The sequence below is a fragment of the Canis lupus genome, chromosome 13, assembly GCF_048164855.1.
Source record: "Canis lupus baileyi chromosome 13, mCanLup2.hap1, whole genome shotgun sequence".
Taxonomy (NCBI): Eukaryota; Metazoa; Chordata; class Mammalia; order Carnivora; family Canidae; genus Canis; species Canis lupus.
The window spans coordinates 14,631,187-14,650,885 of NC_132850.1; the positions used below are offsets into that span (position 1 = coordinate 14,631,187).

The window sequence follows — 19,699 nt, forward strand, 5'->3', positions numbered from 1 at the left end:
CTAGGATGCAAAAAAAACCTGATGTGTATAGTCTTCCAGATTTTAGTCTTAAACTCTAAATTTGCCTTTTGAAACTCATTACCAGCACTCAAGGTTTGTTGTGTTCCGTTGGGGTAGGCCCCTGTGATGCAATGACTACAACTGACTTGGTAGGAGGAGGGACCTCAGTTAATGTCCCATCAGAGATGTAAGTGTACAGGAAAATGTAACAGTTTCTTATTGAGTTCCCTTTTTAACACAGTGTTTAATGCAATAAGTGTACAGATTTATCACCAGTTTATAAGTTTTTTTTGGCGAGCACTATGCGGTATTTATAACTACATTCCTCAAAGTGGTTAATTAGAAAATAGCTTGGTAACTATTGGTATTTTGCAACTTTAAGGAAAACTGAGTTAAACTTCCCATGATCAGGCAAAGGGAGGTAGTTTATTATGCATGAATCTGACTGGACCAGCTTTTCTAGGCCACTAACACTAGCCCGAAAAACAAAATAATCTATGGTTGTCAGATACTAAATTAAATGATCCAGATGCTACTGGGGATTATTAAAGGACTTTATTCAGGGTAGCCTCCATGGCGCAGCAGTTTAGCACCGCCTGCAGCCTGGGGTGTGATCCTGGAGACCTGGGATTGAGTCCCACGTCAGGCTCCCTGCATGGAGCCTGCTTCTCCCTCTGCCTGTGTCTCTGCCTCTCTCTCTCTCTCTCTGTGTGTCTCTATGAATAAATAAATAAAATCTTTAAAAAAAAAAGGACTTTATTCAGTTTCAAAAAGAAAGAACAAATAAACAAATAGAGCAGCCCAGGTGGCTCAGCGGTTTGGCGCCACCTTCAGCCTGGGGCGTGATCCTGGAGACCACCTGGGATCGAGTCCCATGTCCGGCTCCCTGCATGGAGCCTGCTTCTCCCTCTGCCTGTGTCTCTGCCTGTCTCTCTCTCTCCTTTCTGTGTATTCTCATGAATAAATAAATAAAATCTTAAAAAAAAATAAACAGATTACTGAAGACTTTTCTTTACTCCCCTCTATTCTTTAGGTCTTCCCAAAAGTTATCTCCAGGAAAAATGCCAATAAATGATCATGACTCTGGTGTTGAAGATGAAGATTTTTCTCCAAGACCAATTCCTAGTCCTCATCCTGTGAGTCAGAAGGTATTATTGATCTTGTGAAGAACCCACCTATGTGTTTATAAACCTAAAATCTGGGACACCTGGGTGGCTCAGTGGTTGAGCGTCTGCATTTGACTCAGGTTGTGATCCCTGGGACCTAAAGTGTAGTCCCACATCGGGCTTCCTGCATAGAGCCTGCTTCTTCTCCCTCTGCCTATGTCTCTGCCTCTCTCTGTGTCTCTCATGAATAAATAAATAAATCTTAAAAAAAAAAAAAAACTTAAAATCTTTTCATGTTATTCAATAATATTACCTCAAGCTTATTTAAGTTTTATTCGAAGATCTGTCTAGCTATACATCTGTGTGGCTATTATCTGTATACACAGATATAGTTATTTCTCACAGGTACATGTAATTATTATGTTGTATATGTAATAATGTATATATATATATGTGTACATATTCTAGTAAGTACATGTAATTATACTTCCAGAGAAAACTGAGGCACAGATTGGTTAAGTTGCCTACCCAGTATTAAACAACTAGTAAGTAGTAAAGCTGGGATTCAGGAGGTTTGGAATTCAGTAAAAATAGTAGTTCAGAAGATTTGGTTTCAGAACATGGTGCTATTAACCCATATAGACTCAACATTCTATACTATCACTAGAACTTCACATTGATTCTTATCACCAAATCTGAGAAAACAAACTTGATTTTGGAGATTGCAGTAATCTCTGTCATAATTTTTTGACTGCAGGCAACCAGTAGTTTATTGTGGAACTGTTGTGCCTTAATTGGACCAATTACTTATTAGAAGAAAAAGGAATGGGAAAGATTTTTAAAAATGAATAACAAATTGTAACCAAATTCACCATAGTGAATATTTAGTTTACTTTTTTCTGTTCTCTTCCAACTCCTAGTCACTATCAGTAAAAAGAATAACAGTGAACACTTTCACTTAGTATAAGAATTATTAAAATACTTATCAGGTCTTTTGTTACTTAAAATGCAGCAACATTATTTGTTACAAGATCTATTGGAGCATTCTGCCAGTGATAAGTTTTTTGCAGAGAGAGGGTTAAAAAAGTCTATTTTATTTATTTATTTATTTATTTATTTATTTATTTATTTATTTATTTATTTATTTTTAAAAAGTCTATTTTAAAACAGTTTCCCATATTGTGCTATGTTATATAAGCAACATTAATCAGTGTTCCAATAAAAGGAATTCCATTGTTAAGTAAGTTTGTAAGGACAAGGACCTTGTTTATTTTACTCACAACTGTATTCCTAGTGCTAGCATGTAGAAGGTGCCTAGAAAATATATGTCAACTGTCTAAAGAATAAGTACTTTTTAATAAGTAATTGGATATAATTTGGAAAATATTAGTTTGAAGAAAGTGCAACATACTAAAAAATACTTTTCCTCTTTCATTTCTTTCCCGTTTATAGGTTCCTAAGATCCAACCATCAGTTCCTGAACTTTCGCTTGTGTTGGATGGCAATTTCATAGAATCTAATCCTCTGCCTAAGCCATTGGAAATGATGAATAGTGAAAATCCTTTGTTGATTAACCACTCTGAACACTTGGAGCCATTGCAACCCCAGCTTTACGATGACAAATGCAGCCTAGAAGCCAAAGCTGGAGAGCTTTCCTTGAGAGGGCAACCAAATCAATTAACCCAGAGCACTGTTCCTTTGAAACATGGCAGAGTAAGGCAGCCATCTACCTGTAAGAATGGGAACTCCCACATCAGGAACAGTGTTAAGCCATCTTCCATTAATAGGCCGTCTCTTGATACAGATGTACACAAAGAAGAATATCCTGTAAGATCCTCTGCGTTGAATTCCAAGCAGTCTTCTCTTGCCTCATGGTCTCAACCACACAATTTTGTTTTTTCATCCCATAATTCAGGAAGACCAATGGAACTTCAGATACCTACTCCATCACCACCGTCTTACTGTCCTACAAATGTTTGTGGTTGTTGTCAGCATCATGGCTGCATGCAGTATAGTCCAATAAATTCTTGGCAAGGAATGAATACAGTAGGGTCTGTTCAAGACCTCCAGTCTGAAGCCCTTCACAAGCATTCATTATTTCACCCAGGTGGATGTCCAGCACTGTACCCTAATGCATTCTGTTCTTCAAGTAGTCCTATAGCCTTGAGACCTCAGGGAAACACGAGTACTTGTTCTCCCCACAGCATTGTAGAACCATCACCTGTGGCAAGACTACCTTCGCATGTGGACTCCTGTAACCCATCACCTTGTGCAGTATGCATGCACACACCCAAGACTGGGTCAGATAATGGAATGATGGGACTGTCTCCAGATGCTTATAGGTTCCTCACAGAACAAGACAGACAGCTGAGACTGCTTCAGGCACAGGTTTGCGAGCTTTTTTAGTTCTTTTTTTTTAGATTTATTTATTTATGATAGAGAGAGAGAGGCAGAGACACAGGAGGAGGGAGAAGCAGGCTCCATGCCGGGAGCCCAACGTGGGACTCGATCCTGGGGCTCCAGGATCGTGCCCTGGGCCAAAGGCAGGCGCTAAAACACTGAGCCACCCAGGGATCCCCACTTTTTTAGTTCTTTTAAATTCTTGGTTTTAATATGGTTTCTAAAAAATAACTGGCAATTCTTCAGTAATTACATTTTATGGAGTAAAATTGTAGAATATCAAAACTGGAAGGAACCTTGGAAACTGAATTCTGGTTCCTGTTGTTTCACAGATAAGTAAAAAGACGATTAGACAGAGAAAATAATTTACCCAATGACACATTGCTAGTTAGGAGTAGAGCTGGGACTGGAAAGCAAACCTTCTCTTCTCTGTCTTGTACATATCCTAATCTACAACATAACTACCTTTGTCTTTGATTTGTCGGCCTCAAATGAAAAGTCTGTGTAGTGTACTAAGCCTTGGTATACAACCAAAGGTAGCAGAGTAGGATTTAAACTTATGTCCTCATGACACCAAAATCCACATAAACCACTCTATATATGCTATTTTGTATTAGTAATGCAGGTTATATTTCTACTGATCTTAATAATTTATTGATAATTTATATTTTTGTATATTAATAAAATTAGTTTGCTGAAATTAATGAGACAAATTGAACACAATAGTATAATTTATAGGGAAATAGAAAATCATAGTGTTTAAAAAGGGAGGCTCTTCCAGTCCTAAGTGTATACACAAGAAAAAGAAAAAAATATGCTCACATAAAAACCTATACACAGGGATCCCTGGGTGGCGCAGCGGTTTAGCGCCTGTCTTTGGCCCAGGGCACGATCCTGGAGACCCGGGATCGGGTCCCACGTCGGGCTCCCGGTGCATGGAGCCTGCTTCTCCTGCCTGTGTCTCTGCCTCTCTCTCTCTCTCTCTCTCTGTGTATGTGTGACTATCATAAATAAATAAAAATTTAAAAAAAAAAAAAAAAAACCTATACACAGGGCAGCCCCCGGTGGCTCAGTGGTTTAGTGCCGCCTTCAGCCCAGGGTGGGATCCTGGAGACCAGGAATCGAGTCCCACATCAGGCTCCCTGCATGGAGCCTGCTTCTCCCTCTGCCTGCTTCTCCTTCTGCCTGTATATGTCTCTCATGCATAAATAAATAAAATCTTAAAAAAAAAACAAAAAACCTATACACAAATGTTCATACCAACATTATCTATAATAGCCAAAAATGAAAACAGTCCAGTGTCCATCAACTGATGAATGGGTAAACACAACATCCACACAATGGGATATTATTCAACTATAAAGTACTGATAGATACAACAACACGGATGAACTTTGAAAATGTTATGCTTAAGTGAAAGACGCAAGATACAAGGCCACGTACTGTGTGGTTTCATTTATGTAAAATGTCTGGAATAGGCAAATCTGTGGAGACAGAAAGTAGATTTGTGGTTGCCAGGGAATGGGTGTGGGCAATAGTGAGTCCCCACTAATGGGTAAGGTTTTTTCAGCGGATTGTTGAAAATGTCCTAGAATTAGATGGTGGTGACGGTTACAAACTTTTTGGTGGCTTTGCTAAAAACCACTGACTTGTACACTTTAAGGGGATGAGTTTTATGGTATGTAAGTTACATTTTAGTTTTAAAAGGAACAGGGAACTGTTTGGTGTTTGAACCTCAGCTTTGTTATTTGTTAGTTACATGAGTTGGCCAAATAACTTCATTTATAATTTCTCAAGTTTTCTTCTCTGTAAAGTGTGTTTAATAGTAGTACATTCTTCATGGGGTGGATTGTGATAAGCAAACATAAAGGCTCTTACTATAGTGTCTTATAAACAGGAAGCACTCAGTAAGTAAGTGTTTGCTACTATTGTTAATAATTCCAGTTTTAGCATGGCCAAACATGGGCTATTCTGATTAACCTTTATAAGAAGAACCTTATATAAAAAATGTTCACAATTTGGTAAGGAGTTAGAATATAATTCTTATCTTACTTTTGACTTATAAGTGGAATAGGAATGAAATACTGATTTGAAGTGTTAACATTCAGACTTTTTTTTTTACACAAGTGTCAATTTATGAATGCCAGTTTAAATACCTTTATGTTTTCATTTTTAAATTTACACTTGGCCATGGGGCACTTACCTGGCTGGCTCAGTCAGTAGAACATGCAACTCTTGATCTCAGAGTTCTACATTCGAACCCCACGTTTGGCATAGAGTTTACTTTAAAAAAAGATAAAACTTACACTTCACCTACTTAAGTGCTTCTTAATAATGAAGGATAGTGATTTCTGCATTGAATAGTTTTATGGTATGATCTAACTGAATTATGAGAAGATAGAGTTAAAAGTCAGTTATTTATAACTGGGGCACTTAGTAATTCATTTTTAAACTCCACTAACAATTTGGTTGATTACTTCACTACCAGTTTAAAATATGTTTTTAATTAATACAGATTCAGCGTTTATTGGAAGCACAGTCTCTGCAGCCCTGTTTCCCTAAGACAACCTCTGTTGAAGACACAGTGCAAGCTGCAAGACAAATGGATCTGGTTTCCATGGAAGCACAGTCTTCCCCTGGCTTGCACATGAGAAAAAGTGTAAGCATTGCTGTGAGCACAGGTAATGTCTTTTTTTTTTTATTTGTAAGGAATTTTTTTTTTTTAAACTGCTTTTCATATCACTTTAAAATTTATACATTAAATTGGTGTGTGGTACCAACAGAACCAAAGCCAAGGTGAAGAGAGTATCACTTAAGTCTTCGTGTAATTTTACTTTTTGTGAACAAGAACTGTATCTGAAAACAAATGTGAGTCCACCCGACATATAATACATATTTTTACTACTTTCCTGGACTGAACCCAATTTTTATAAGAAAAGTCATCTGTGTCTTGAGGGATCAGGGAAGGTTTGTTTCATCCGTGCATTATTACTAATTCTGGGCATTGAAGGGTATGTAGGGTTTTAGTCGATGAAGTAGAGAGAAGGTAGAACAGGGTGGGTAGAGAAAATAGCAGGGGTGCAGTGAGAAAGCAGGGCTCTGAATCGTCCAGTGTGGTCCTGCCTATGGAGAGCGCTTATTATATCGTCTCTTTTATTTGATAAACAACATTGAAGGCCTTTTTGAAAAATCAATTAATAATGTAAATGACCTATATTTGTTTACATGTTTGTTCACTACCAGACCATGAGATCTTTAAAAATGTCTTCAAGAATGTCACCAAGACCTAGCAAGATGCCTAGTACATAGGATGATGATGGTAGGAATGAAGAGAAAGAGTTGTGTAGGGTGATAGGTTTTGATAACTAATTGGATGTGGTGATTGGAAGAGGTAGGATTCTACAGTTACTAAATGTGATATAATACCCTGGTTTGGATCCTGAAACAGAAAAAAGAACATTAGTGGAAAAATCAGTGAAATCTAAATAAAGTCTGGAGATTTAGTTAATTTTAATGTACCAATATTGGTTTCTTGATTTTGAAAAATGTGCCATGATAATGTAAGGTGTTAACATCAGGGCAAACTGGTGAGGAGTATACGGGAACTTTATCTTCTCTATGAATCTAGAATTATTCTAATATTAAAAGTGTATTAAAAATGAAAATAAAAGTTACTCCAGGATTTTCAGCTTAGATGACCTAGGGAAGGCATGTTAGAGAAGCAAAAGAGAGGGGATGGAGTTCACTCTAAGTAATCTGTTGAATTTGAGCTGCTTTGGGAAATGAAGATGGTGATACTCAAACATTTGAGGAATGAAGATGGTTTGGTGACCTAAGACTTGAAAAAGTAACAGATGAAGATTTGAGAGGGAGAAAAGGAAGGAAGACAGATTTCTATATTCTATCTCTGAACCCATTTGTTAACTGTCCATGTAGAGGGGAGCAAGGAGGGAGAGTGGAGGAAGAAACTCATGTACATTTATAAGTCAGACATTACTGAGTATTAGGCAAGATTCTTTGGCTGCAAGTAATATAAACCACTTTGAAATAATTTAAGCAAAAAAATAATAATAATAATTTAAGCAAGGAAGAAGAATTTACTGGAAGGATAGGAGGATGTTTCATGAAAACCAAGGCCAAGAATGGGCTGGACTTCAGGAAAAGACTAGAACTAGAAACTGGAATACCATTAAGACTATCCAGCCTAGTCTACATGGCTGTTTTACCCAGTTTTTTCTAGCTCACCTAAAGCTCCAAAGTATATGTTATACAGTTTTAGCCATGTACACAAACCAGGTTACTGTCCTTCAGTCTTATTTCAAATTGCAGAGAACCTGAATGACCTAGCTTGGATTAGAGTTCTATCCCTGGTTCAATGGTAAGGGGATTGAGAAGCATGTAATAGGGACATAACTGCCGGAGTCTCACCTTTGTTAATTGCAGGGACGGGTGACAGTTACCAAAGAAAGTGTGTGTGTGTGTGTGTGTGTTGTAGAGGGATGGTGGACAAGGAGTTGGTGGGTATTGTGAGCTAATCAAACATAGGTACCAAACATACCAAAAAGTGTAGTATCCTACTAGAAAACTCTGTACTTTTACTGTATTATAGCTGCCTCTCATCTGTATCTGTATCTCTATCTGTACTAGACTGTAAACTTTTGGGATCCGGAAAACTGCCTTATTCCACTATTGTATCTCATTCACTAACATGATTCCTAAATCATAATGTGTGCTGAATAAAAGATAATTGAATGAAGTCATTTACATGGTTAAGCTGATATTGTGAAACTGTCTTGAAACTTCAGGTATTCAGCGTGGATGACCTGGGGTAGTTATTACTTATATGCAGAAAAAAGCATTATTAATAATTATTAGAACTAAATGGCTTTTAAAAGCATGTTTATTCTACAATGATGATTAATTTTCTGAAGGTATATATTAGTAAATATTCCAGAAAAATAGCAATACTTACATAAATTTTTCATAATTGTTTTTTCTTTTAAGATTTATTTATTTATTTGAGGGCACCTGGGTGGCTCAGCTGGTTAAACGTCTGCCTTAGCTCAGGTCATGATCCCAGGGTCCTGAGATTGAGTCCCGCATCAAATTCCATGCTCAATGGGAAGCCTGCTTCTCCCTCTACCTCCTCCTCCTGCTCTCTCTCTCTCACACACACACTCTCTCTCAAATAATAAAATCTTTTTTAAAATTTTTTAAAAATTTGGGGGAGCCTGGGTGGCTCAATGGTTTAGCGCCACCTTCAGCCCAGGGCCTGATCCTGGAGACCCGGGATCGAGTCCCATGTCAGGCTCCCTGCATGGAGCCTGCTTCTGCCTCTGCCTGTCTCTCTGCGCACCCCCCTCTGTGTCTCTCATGAATAAATGAATGAAATCTTAAAAAAAAATTTTTTTAATTTAAAAAATATTTAATTGAAAAAGAACGTGTGTGAATGTGATTGGTTGGGGGTGGGGCATAAGGAGAGAGTCTTAAGCAGACTTCTCACTGAGTACAGTGCCTGTAATGGGGCTCAATCTCATGACCCCAACATCATGATTTGAGCCAAAACCAAGAGTTGGACACTTAACCAACTGAGCCACCCAGGGTCCCCAAACATCTGATTTTTAAATACTTGCCTGATATTACATAAGTCTGGTATGTCTCTAAATATTCTCATAAATATTGTATTTAAGGATAGAAATCAGAGAGCCTAGCAACTGGTATTTTATATATTTTCCCTTGTTTTTCAGAACAGCAGTTATCTGCACATACACATACACCCCAAATCGTATTCAGAACCTTCTTATGTGTAGCATGTCATTTGAGAGCCATACTTGAAGAGACAGGGCCCAGAATATCTCCTTTCCCTTTGTATCCCAGGTGGTTTTTTGTTTTTACCTTTTTATTTTTTTTATTATTATTATTTTTTGTCAAATTTTTTAAAAGATTTATTTATTGATTTATTCATGATAGACACAAAGAGAGAGAGAGAGAGAGAGAGAGAGAGGCAGGGACACAGGAGGAGGGAGAAGCAGGCTCCAGGCCAGGAGCCCGACGCAGGACTCAATCCTGGGACTCCAGGATAGCGCCCTGGGCCAGAGGCAGGCGCTAAACCGCTGAGCCACCCAGGGATCCCTGTTTTTACCTTTTTAAGTAGGCTCCACACACAGTGTGGACCCCAACATGCTTGAACTCACAGCCCTGAGAGCCATCTAATCTGGGCTGAAATCAAGAGTCAGACACTTAACCAACTAAGCCACCCAAGCACACACCCCCCACCTTTGTACACCAATTTTCCATCTTTTCACCTTACTCTTTATGGCATTTCTGAGAAGATATAATCTGAAAACATTTCTAGGTAATTGTGTTAAAATAATACAGTTAGTCTTAGAGGTTTGCAGAAGATTATTTTTGTAGTAGAATATTTGTTTCAGTATCTGGTTAATCATTTAACCTCCAGGTGCCAGCTTGTTTTGGAATGGAGCAGGTGATAATCAAGAGCCTGAATCTCAGCTAAGGCAAGATGATACCAAGATTTCCAGTGAGGACATGAATTTTTCTGTTGATGTTAATAATGAGGTCACAAGTCCTCCATGTAGCACGTCTTCATTAAAAGCAGTTGATATTCCCAGCTTTGAAGAAAGCAACATTGCTGTGGAAGAGGAATTTAATCAATCACTTTCTGTATCCAAGTAAGGTGTCTTTGAACATTCATCCCCTTTTTTTTCTTTTTAAATTCTAATCTTTTTGGTGTTTTAACTCAAACTATTTGTTTTATAAATTGTATTTTCAGTAGTGTCTTTCCTGATAGGGTTCTTAGGAAATTGACAATTCTGGCCCCTCTATAACTATTCCCAGATGTCAGTCATCAGAAGTGTTTACAGTGTAGCTGAATCAGAACATCTGAAGAAAATTTCAGAAATATATATACTTAGGCCTCACTGTAGAGATTCTGATAATTAGGTCTCAGATGGAGATGGGGCCCTGAAATTTATAAATTTTTAAAGATTCTGCATATTGCAATTATATATAATAATTTATTTTTGAAAAATATAGCCTGAATATTTACATATGAAGTGTTATCTGAGATTTACTTCAAAATAACTTGGTGAGGGGGATCCCTGGGTGGCTCAGCGGTTTAGCACGTGCCTCTGGCCCAGGGCTCGATCCAGGGGCCCAGGATCGAGTCCCATGTTGGGCTCCTATGTCCCTCTGCCTGTGTCTCTGCCTGTCTCTCTCTCTCTGTCTCTCTCTGTGTGTGTCTGTCATAAATAAATAAATAAATCTTTAAAAAATAATAATAACCGGGTGAGGAAAAAAAGAAAAAAAAAACCAACCTGGGGGAGAGTAAATGGCTAGAGGTATAATTAGAATAAGGTTCATTGTAAGTAGGGTTTTTTTTTTTTTTTTTTAAGATTTATTCATTTAGAGAGAGAATATGTTTGTGGAGGGTGGGGGCTTGGAGCAGAGAGAGAAGGAGAGAGAGAACCTCAAGCAGACTCCATGCTCAGCTTGGAACCTGACACGGGGCTCGATCCCAGGACTGTGAAATCATGACCTGAGCTAAAGTCAAGAGTCAGCCACTCAACCAGCTGAGCCACCCAGGTGCCCTGTGAATAGGTAATCTTTAAGTCTGTGTATAATGGTTGTTATACTATCTATCCTCTTCTGTGTTTAAAATTTTTCAGGAATTTTTTTAAGTTTTTTTTTTTTTTTAAGATATTTTTTTGTGTGTGAGAGAGAAAGCTTGTGCATGAGCAGGAAGAGGGGTGGGGGCAGAGGAGCAGGCTCCTCACTGAGCAGGGAGCCTGATGCAGGACTCAATCCCAGGACTCTGGGATCATGACCTGAGCCAAAGGCAGACGCTCAACCGACTAAGCCACCCAGGTGCCCATGAAGATTGGTTTTTGTTTTGTTTTGTTTTGTTTTGTTTTACTTTATTAAACAAGGATCTCAAAGTAATTTGGATCTTCAGGATATTAGGAAACAATTTTAACTATCTTTGAGCTTCTGATAAGTGCTGTCACAGAACTAGGCCCTAGAGATTGAGCAGTAGGTTAGAAAAAACTGCTAACTTCTTAGAATTTCCATGACTTGGAGAGGTAAACATATTATTAACAAATAATTTAATTTCACATAATGACAACAACAGTTCTGAAGAAAATAAACCAGAGTGGTCAAGTGGAGTGTACCTAGGATGGTAGCATGGAAGTGAGGACTATATTAAGTAGGTGGTGGTAAAGGAAGCCTTCCCTGAGGAGTTAACAATTTGAGTAGTGATTAGAATAACAAGGAGGAGCCAGCTCTGAGAACACCTGAAAAGTGTTCCAGGTGGAAGAAATGTCGGGTGTAGACCCTGAGGTGTGCACAAAAGCTTGACAGTTCAAATTAAGTGGGGGCTTTGGAGGATGTGGAAAAGAGCTTTGAATTTATTCTATGCTTATTAAATCCAGGAGGGATTTTAGACAACAGAATGATAATGATTTTTCAGTTTTTAAATAGCTGTTCTGTGGCAAATGAACTGATGGAGTTTAGAGTGGAAATAGGGAAACTGGTTAGTATAGTAAAGGCCAAGTGAGAGAGCTTGGACTTGTGGAAGTATTAGGAGGAATCAGGTATAGAATAAACAATAAACTTGGAAGTAGAGGAATGATATAGGTATAAAACACCATATGTAACAGTTAAAAGGCGAATTTGGTGGTGGGGTGGCATGGGGCAGACAACTGATTTTTTTCTTAAGATTATTTATTTGAGAGAGAGACAATGTGAGAGAAAGCATGAGCAGAGGGAGAGGCAGATGATGAGGGAAAAGCAGACTCTCCACTGAGCAGATTCTCCCTATGCGGGGGTCAATCCTAGGATCACAACCCGAGCCAAAGGCAGATGCCCAACCAACTGAGCTACCAGGTACCCCCAATTTTTTTTTTTTTTTTTTAGGATTTTATTTATTCATGAGAGAGACAGAGAGAGAGAGACAGAGACAGGCAGAGGGAGAAGCAGGCCCCTCCCAGGGAGCTCAATGCGGGACTCAATCCATGGACCATGGATCACACCCTGAGCTGAAGGCAGACAGATACTCAACTGCTGAGCCACCCAGATGTTCCACCCCTGATTATTTTTTTAAATTATAAACCTTGTGATAATATTTGGCTTTTTTTTTTTTTTTTTTGCTTGATACATTCTAGGTACATTTTATTTTATTTTTAATTTAAATTTTAGGTAGTTAACATACAGTGCAGTATTGGTTTCTGGAGTAGAATTCAGTGATTCCTCACATATGACACCCAGTGCTTATCACAACGAGTGCTCTCCTTAATACCCATCACCTTTCTAGTCCATCTCCCCCACCCACATCCTTCGATCAACCTTCACTTTGTTCTCTGTTGTTAAGAGTCTCTTATGGTTTGTTTCCCTCTCTCCTTTTTTCTTTTCCCCTTTCCCATATGCTCATCTGTTTTCTTTCTTAAACTCCACATATGAGTGAAATCATGTGATATTTGTCTTTCTCTGATTCATTTCACTTAGTATATATAGTACATTCCAGCTCCATCCACATTGTTGCAAATGGCAAGATTTCATTCTTTTTTTTTATTTCATTCTTTTTGATGGCTGAGTAATATTCCAGTGTGTGTGTGTGTGTGCACGTGTGTGTGTACGCACACCACATCTTCTTTATCCGTTCATCAGTTGATGGACATTTGGGCTCTCTCCATAGCGTGGCTGTTGTTGATAATGCTGCCATAAACATTGGAATGCATGTACCCTTTCAAATCTGTATTTTTGCATCCTTTGGGTAAATACCTAGTAGTGTAATTGCTTGCTCCCGGAGTAGTTCTGTTTTTAACATTTTGAGGAACCTCCATACTGTTCTCTGGAGTGGCTGCACCAGTTTGCATTCCCACCAACAGTACACCTCTTGTTTCTTGTGTTGTTAACGTTAGGCATTCTGACAGGTGTGAGGTGGTATCTCATCGTGGTCTTGATTTGTAGTTCCCTGATGATGAGTAATATTTAGCATCTTTTCTTGTGTCTGTTGGCCATCTGGATGTCTTTCTTTAGAAAAGTGTCTATTCATGTCTTTTGCCCATTTTTTAAGTGGGTTATTTGGTTTTTGGGTGTTGAATTTGGTAAGTTTGCAGATTTTGGATGCTAACCCTTTATCAGTTAAGTCATCTGCAAATATCTTCTCCCATTCTGTAGGCTGCCTTTTAGTTTTGTTGATTGTTTCCTTTGCTGTGCAGAAGCTTTTTATCTTGATGAAGTCCTAGTAGTTCATTTTTGCTTTTGTTTCCCTTGCCTATGGTGACACATCTAGTAAGAAGTTGCTATGACTGAGGTCACAGAGGTTCCTGCCTGTGTTCTCCTCTAGGATTTTGATGATTTCCTGTCTCACATTAAGGTTTTTCATCCCTGGGGCTTCTGGATGGCTCAGTGATTGAGCATCTGCCTTTGCTCAGGTTGTGATCCAGGAGTCCTGGGATCAAATCCCACATTAGGCTCCCCACAGCAAGCCTGCTTCTCCCTCTGCCTATGTCTCTGCCTTTCTCTATGTCTCTTATGAATAAATAAATAAAATCTTTAAAAATAAAAAAGGTCTTTCATCTTTCTTGAATTTATTTTTTGTGTACAATGTGAAAAAGTGGTCCAGTTTCATTCTTCTGCATGTTGCTATCCAGTTTTCCCAACACCATTTGTTGAAGAGATGGTCTTTTCCATCAGGTAGTGTTTCCTGCTTTCCTGAAGATTAGTTGACCATAGGTGCACCTGGGTGGCTCAGTTGGTTAAGCATCTGCCTTCGGCCTAGGACATGATCCCAGGGTCAAGGCCGATGTCGGTCTCCCAGCTCAGTGGGGAGCCTGCTTCTCCCTCTCCCTCTGCTGCTCCCCCTGCTTGTGCTCTCTCTCTCTCTCTCTCTCTCTCTCAAATAAAGAAAATCCTTAAAAAATTTTTTGTTGACCATATAGTTGAGGGTCCGTTTCTGGGTTCTCTATTCTGTTCCATCTATATGTCTGTTTTTGTGCCAGTGCCATACTGTTTTGATGACTACAACTTTGTAATATAGCTTGAAATCTGGAATCATGGGACACCTGAGTGGCTCAGTGGTTGAGTGTGTGCCTTTGGCTTAGGGTGTGATCCCGGAGTCCTGCATCGGGCTTCCTGCAGGGAGCCTATTTCTCCCTCTGTCTATGTCTCTGCCTCTTTCTGTGTCTCTCATGAATAAATAAATAAAACCTTAAAAAAGAAAGAAAGAAAGAAAGAAATCTGGAATCATGATGCTTCCAGTTTTGTTTTTCTTTTTGAGAATTGCTTTGGCTATTTGGGGTCTGTTGTGGTTCCATACAAATTTTGGGATTGTTCTAGCTCTGTGAAAAATACTGATGGTGTTGTTTTTTTGTTTGTTTTTTTTTTTTTTTTACTGATGGTGTTTTGATGGGGATTGCATTAAATACATTAATTGCTTTGGGTGGTATAGACATTTTAACAATGTTTGTTCTTCTAGTCCATGAGCATGGATGCTTTTCTATTCCTTTTTATCCTCTAATATTTGTCATTTTAAATTATTCTGATTATCATAATGAGTAAAACAATAACATGTTCCTCCAGAAAACTAGAAACATTTATCTCCTTTGCCCGGTATAGTATATTTCATATAACTTAAATTCTCATTGTATGTACCAGAGTGTATTTAAAAAGGTTTGTAAATATGTCTCCCCTATTAGATTGAATTTCTGTAGGACAAGGATCATAATAATTTCCTGTATCCTTAGAACTTGACCTAGTGTATTGTTCCCCATGTTACCTATTTTGTATGAGTTCAGTGATAGGAAGAACAATTTAAGTTGAGCCCCAGAATAAGTCCATATTTTGTTTGTAATAATATAAAGTGAGAACAAGGGTGCCTGGTTGGTTCAGTCAAAAGAGCATGTTACTCTTGATCTCAGAGTTGTGCATTTGAGCCCCACATTGGGTGTAGAGATTACCTAAATAAATTTTAAATACTTAAAAACAGCTGAGATCAAGGAGGAACTAGCTATTGCTATCCTTATTTATTCTCATTGACTTCTGTAAACTGTAGACCTTTTTTTTTTTTTTTTGAATTATAGGGGTTTTCCCCTAGAAATAGGTTCTAAGTCAGAACTTAAATATCTTCACTCCGATGTGGTTTTTAACTTGAGAAACCTATCTGAGTTAATTGGTAGAATGTAGTTCATTGCTTTCGCAGGGCAGCTAATCAGCTCTATTGATTCCAGCATATAACTAGATGTAAATCTGATTTTCAGCATAATATATTGATTTGGATTAAATACTGATTTCATTGTGTCTGTGGTGATTTTGGTGCTTCTATAGGATTCTTCCCAAATATGTGGTCTGATTCATGCTGTGCTTCCCACTGCTAAGTGTTCATACATGGCAACTAACCACCTGGGTTCCCTGTCCCCCTTGGATGTCTTCCTGGATCTTTCTCTTTCTGATGTCAAAGCATTCTGTGAGGGATAAATTTATTTGCCTTGAAGCATAATTGGTAACTGGAAGCTTTTTCCCAGTGAAGAACAGTGGTATGTGTTATTTACAGAAACTTTCATTTGAAATAATTTTATTTTCTTTAGAAGTCATACTTTGGACATACCTACTAATACTTGTCATATTAGAATCATCTTTTAAAATGTTGTTTTGGGGTCCCTGGCTGGCTCAGTCAGTAAAGCATGTGACTCTTAATCTTGGGGTTGTAAATTCAACTCCCACATTGGTATAGAGATTATTTAAGAATTAAGATCTTTAAAAAAAAAAAAAGATAAAGTAAAATGTTGTTTTAATCTTAAATCTTTTGAGGTTAAAATCTTTAATGTTTTGGTTCTTTTATTTTTCCTTTGTTTTTGCTTACTAAGTTAAATGCCAAAACAGATATTTTAAAATTCTTGAAAATGCAGTATAGATGAGTGATTATGATTAAGATGATAAGCTCTGGTGTCAGACTGCCTGGATTTGAATCACAGTACTGTGGCCAGGTTTCGTAATTTATGGATGACTTGGTTTTCTCATCTATAAATGGAGATAATAAAAGTACCTATCTCAGGATTCTTGTAAGGGTTAAATAATTTAATATATGTAAAGCATTTAGAACAGTGCCTTTGTATCTAATTATTGTTATCATCTAGCTAAAGTTGGAGTAAGGCAAACTCAGTAACTGACACAGATTCTACTTAAAAACAAAGTGCTTTGCAAATGTTTGGATGATAAAACCTGCTCAGTACAAGTAATTTTCCAAAAAGCCATCAAAATCTCTATAAAGACTAGATTTCTTCTTCTGTTTGAGAGTTTGGTGTTTTCATTGGTATTAGTTAACATGGCTGAAGATAAAAGTTCAATTTGATGTTTGGGGAACAAGGGGAAAGCAACAAGAGATGAAGAAAACTAACAATTATGATTCACTAGTTTCTGGTACTATGCTAGGCGCTTTGTATCTCCCTTGATCCTGTCACATTTTTTTAAGCCAGGGAAATGGATATCATTTTTCCCTTTTCTTTCTTTTTTTTTTTTTTTTTTTTAAGATTTTATGTATTTATTCATGAGAGAGGCAGAGACATAGGCAGAGGGGGAAGCAGGCTCCCCAGAGGGAGCCCAGTGAGGGACTGGATCCCAGGACCCCAGGATCACGACCTGAGCCGAAGGCAGACACTCAACCACTGAGCCACCCAGGAGTCCCTTTTTTCCCTTTTCATAGATGAGGAAATCAAAACCGAGAAAGATTAAAAATTTTACACAAAACATGATGAACACACAGATAACTGTGTTATAAATGAGAGTATATGTGACATAAGAGATAAAAGGAAGTGCTAATGGGGGTTAAAAGAAGCAAGAGAACATATACAGTTAGAGTTTTAGAGGAAGCAGACTTTTAAAATGACCCCTCGAGGGGCGTCTAAGTGGCTCATTTGGTTGAGCATCTGCCCTTGGGTCAGGTCATGATTTCAGGGTCCTGGGATCAAGCCCTGTGTGAGCCCTGTGTTGGGCTCCTTGCCCAGAGGGGAGTCTGCTTCTCTTTCTCCCTCTCCTTCTGCCCCACCCCCCTGATTTCTCTCTCTCTCCCCTCGCTTCCCCAATAAATAAGTGAAATATTTAAATAAAATAAAATATAATGACCCCTCGAGGGTGGGTAGTTTGACAGTTGTGCCAATTTAGATGCAATAGAGCAGTTAATCCTCAAGTCCTTGGCATTTGAGATATTCAGGCCCTTCACCATTTCAGCATTTTTGAAGGTTGAGATCCAAACGGTTTTGTTTTTTTTTTTAAACTTTACAAGTGATATTATTGTGCTACCAAGATTGAGAACTACTGCATTGTGTACTGAAAATATATGGACTGAATTCAGAGTATTATTAGTAATCCAGTTTGTTTAGAATATAAAGTAAAATGGGGTATTGTAAGAAATTGGCTGAAAAGCCAAATTGACTACCAAATTTTGGAGCGCTTTGGTTGGCAGAATAAGGAATTGTGTTTGTTTTAATAAATCATTTAAGGTTTTTGTTTATTTCATTGTTTTTTTAAATTTTTTATTAAATTTTTATTTATTTATGATAGTCACAGAGAGAGAGAGAGAGGCAGAGACACAGGCAGAGGGAGAAGCAGGCTCCATGCACCGGGAGCCCAACATGGGATTCGATCCCGGGTCTCCAGGATCGTGCCCTGGGCCAAAGGCAGGCGCCAAACCGCTGCGCCACCCAGGGATCCCATTTTCATTGTTTTGATAAAAAATACATAACCTAAAATTTACCATCTTACTGATATTTAGGTATAGTTTGGTAGTGTTACGTACATTTACATTGTTGAAAAACAGATCTTTAGACTTTTTTCATCATGTAAATCTGAAACTCTATACCCATTAAAGAATAACTCCCCTTTTTCTTCCCCCAACCTCCTCCCCCAGCCCCTGGTAATCATTATTCTACTCTGTTTCTCTGAATTTGACTAGATATTTCGTGTAAGCGGAATCGTACAGTATCTGTCTTTTTATGATTGCTTTATTTCACTTAGTATAATGGTCTCAAGGTATTCATCCATGTTGTAGCATGTGACAGGATTTCCTTTCTAAAACTGAATAATATTCCATGTGAATATGTATATACTACATTTTGTTTATCCATCCATCAATGGACATTCAGGTTACTTCTGCCTGTTGGCTATTGTGAATAATGCTGCTGTGAATATGGGTGTGGAAGTATCTTTGTGAGCCCCTGCTTTCGATCCTCTTGGATATATACCCAGAAGTGGGATTGCTGGATCACAAGGTAGTTGTGCTTTTAATATTTTGAGGAACTTCCATACTGTTTTTACTTTATAAAATAAAGTTTATAAAATATTTTTATATTTTACTCCATACTGTTTTTCCATAGTAGGTGCAATCATTTTACAGTCCCACCAACAATGCAAGGACTTTTGTTTGCCAACACTTATTTTCTGGGGTTTCTTACAGTAGCAGTTTTAACGGGTATGAGGTGATAGTTCATTTTTGATTTGCATTTTTCTTTCATGATTACTGATGATGTTCATATACCTGCTTGACATTTTATATCATCTTCGGAGAGAATGTCCTTTGCCCATTTTAATTAGGTTATTCAATTTTTTGTTATTAAGTTGGAGTTCTTCATGTATTTTAGATATTAACCCCTCATCAGACACATAATTTGGAAATATTTCTTCCACTTAAGTTTTTTAAACAGGTACTTTTCTCTGTGTATAAAATTTATTTCTTGGTTATACCTGAAACTGATAAAACATTGTGTGTCAACTACACTCAAAAAAATATTTTTTTTAAGATTCAATTCTTGGTATTTATTTTTTTTAAGACTTTATTCTTTATTTTTTATTTAATTTTTAAAAAAGATTTTATTTATTCATGATAGAGAGGGGGGAGAGAGAGGCAGAGACACAGGCAGGGAGAGAAGCAGGCTCCATGCCGGGAGCCTGATGTGGAACTCAATCCCGGGACTCCAGGATCACACCCTGGGCCAAAGACAGGCGCCAAACAGCTGAGCCACCTAGGGATCCCCCAGTTCTTGGCATTTAATTAAGTATACCAAATTTGGATACTAAATGAAATTATACAACATAATTTCACTGAAGTTCTTTTGAGTCAGATAAATTCACTGGGTCTTTACTGGTTTAAATGCAATTTCATCTTAAGGAGGAGATGGTGA

General features: G+C 37.9%; 1 protein-coding gene across 6 annotated transcripts in view; it reads left to right on the forward strand.

Moving 5' to 3' along the window:
* STIL (STIL centriolar assembly protein) overlaps positions 1–19,699 on the forward strand; it is a 62,750-nt gene that overhangs the window by 25,477 nt on the left and 17,574 nt on the right. For 5 of the 6 annotated variants that reach the window (XM_072772232.1, XM_072772233.1, XM_072772234.1 and 2 more), the window contains 4 exons: positions 1,034–1,148; positions 2,559–3,494; positions 6,022–6,187; positions 9,964–10,195. In XM_072772232.1, the coding sequence (XP_072628333.1) occupies positions 1,034–1,148; positions 2,559–3,494; positions 6,022–6,187; positions 9,964–10,195 (1,449 nt within the window). The remainder of the gene's footprint in view (positions 1–1,033; positions 1,149–2,558; positions 3,495–6,021; positions 6,188–9,963; positions 10,196–19,699) is intronic. The other variant, XM_072772235.1, reaches the window with a different exon arrangement.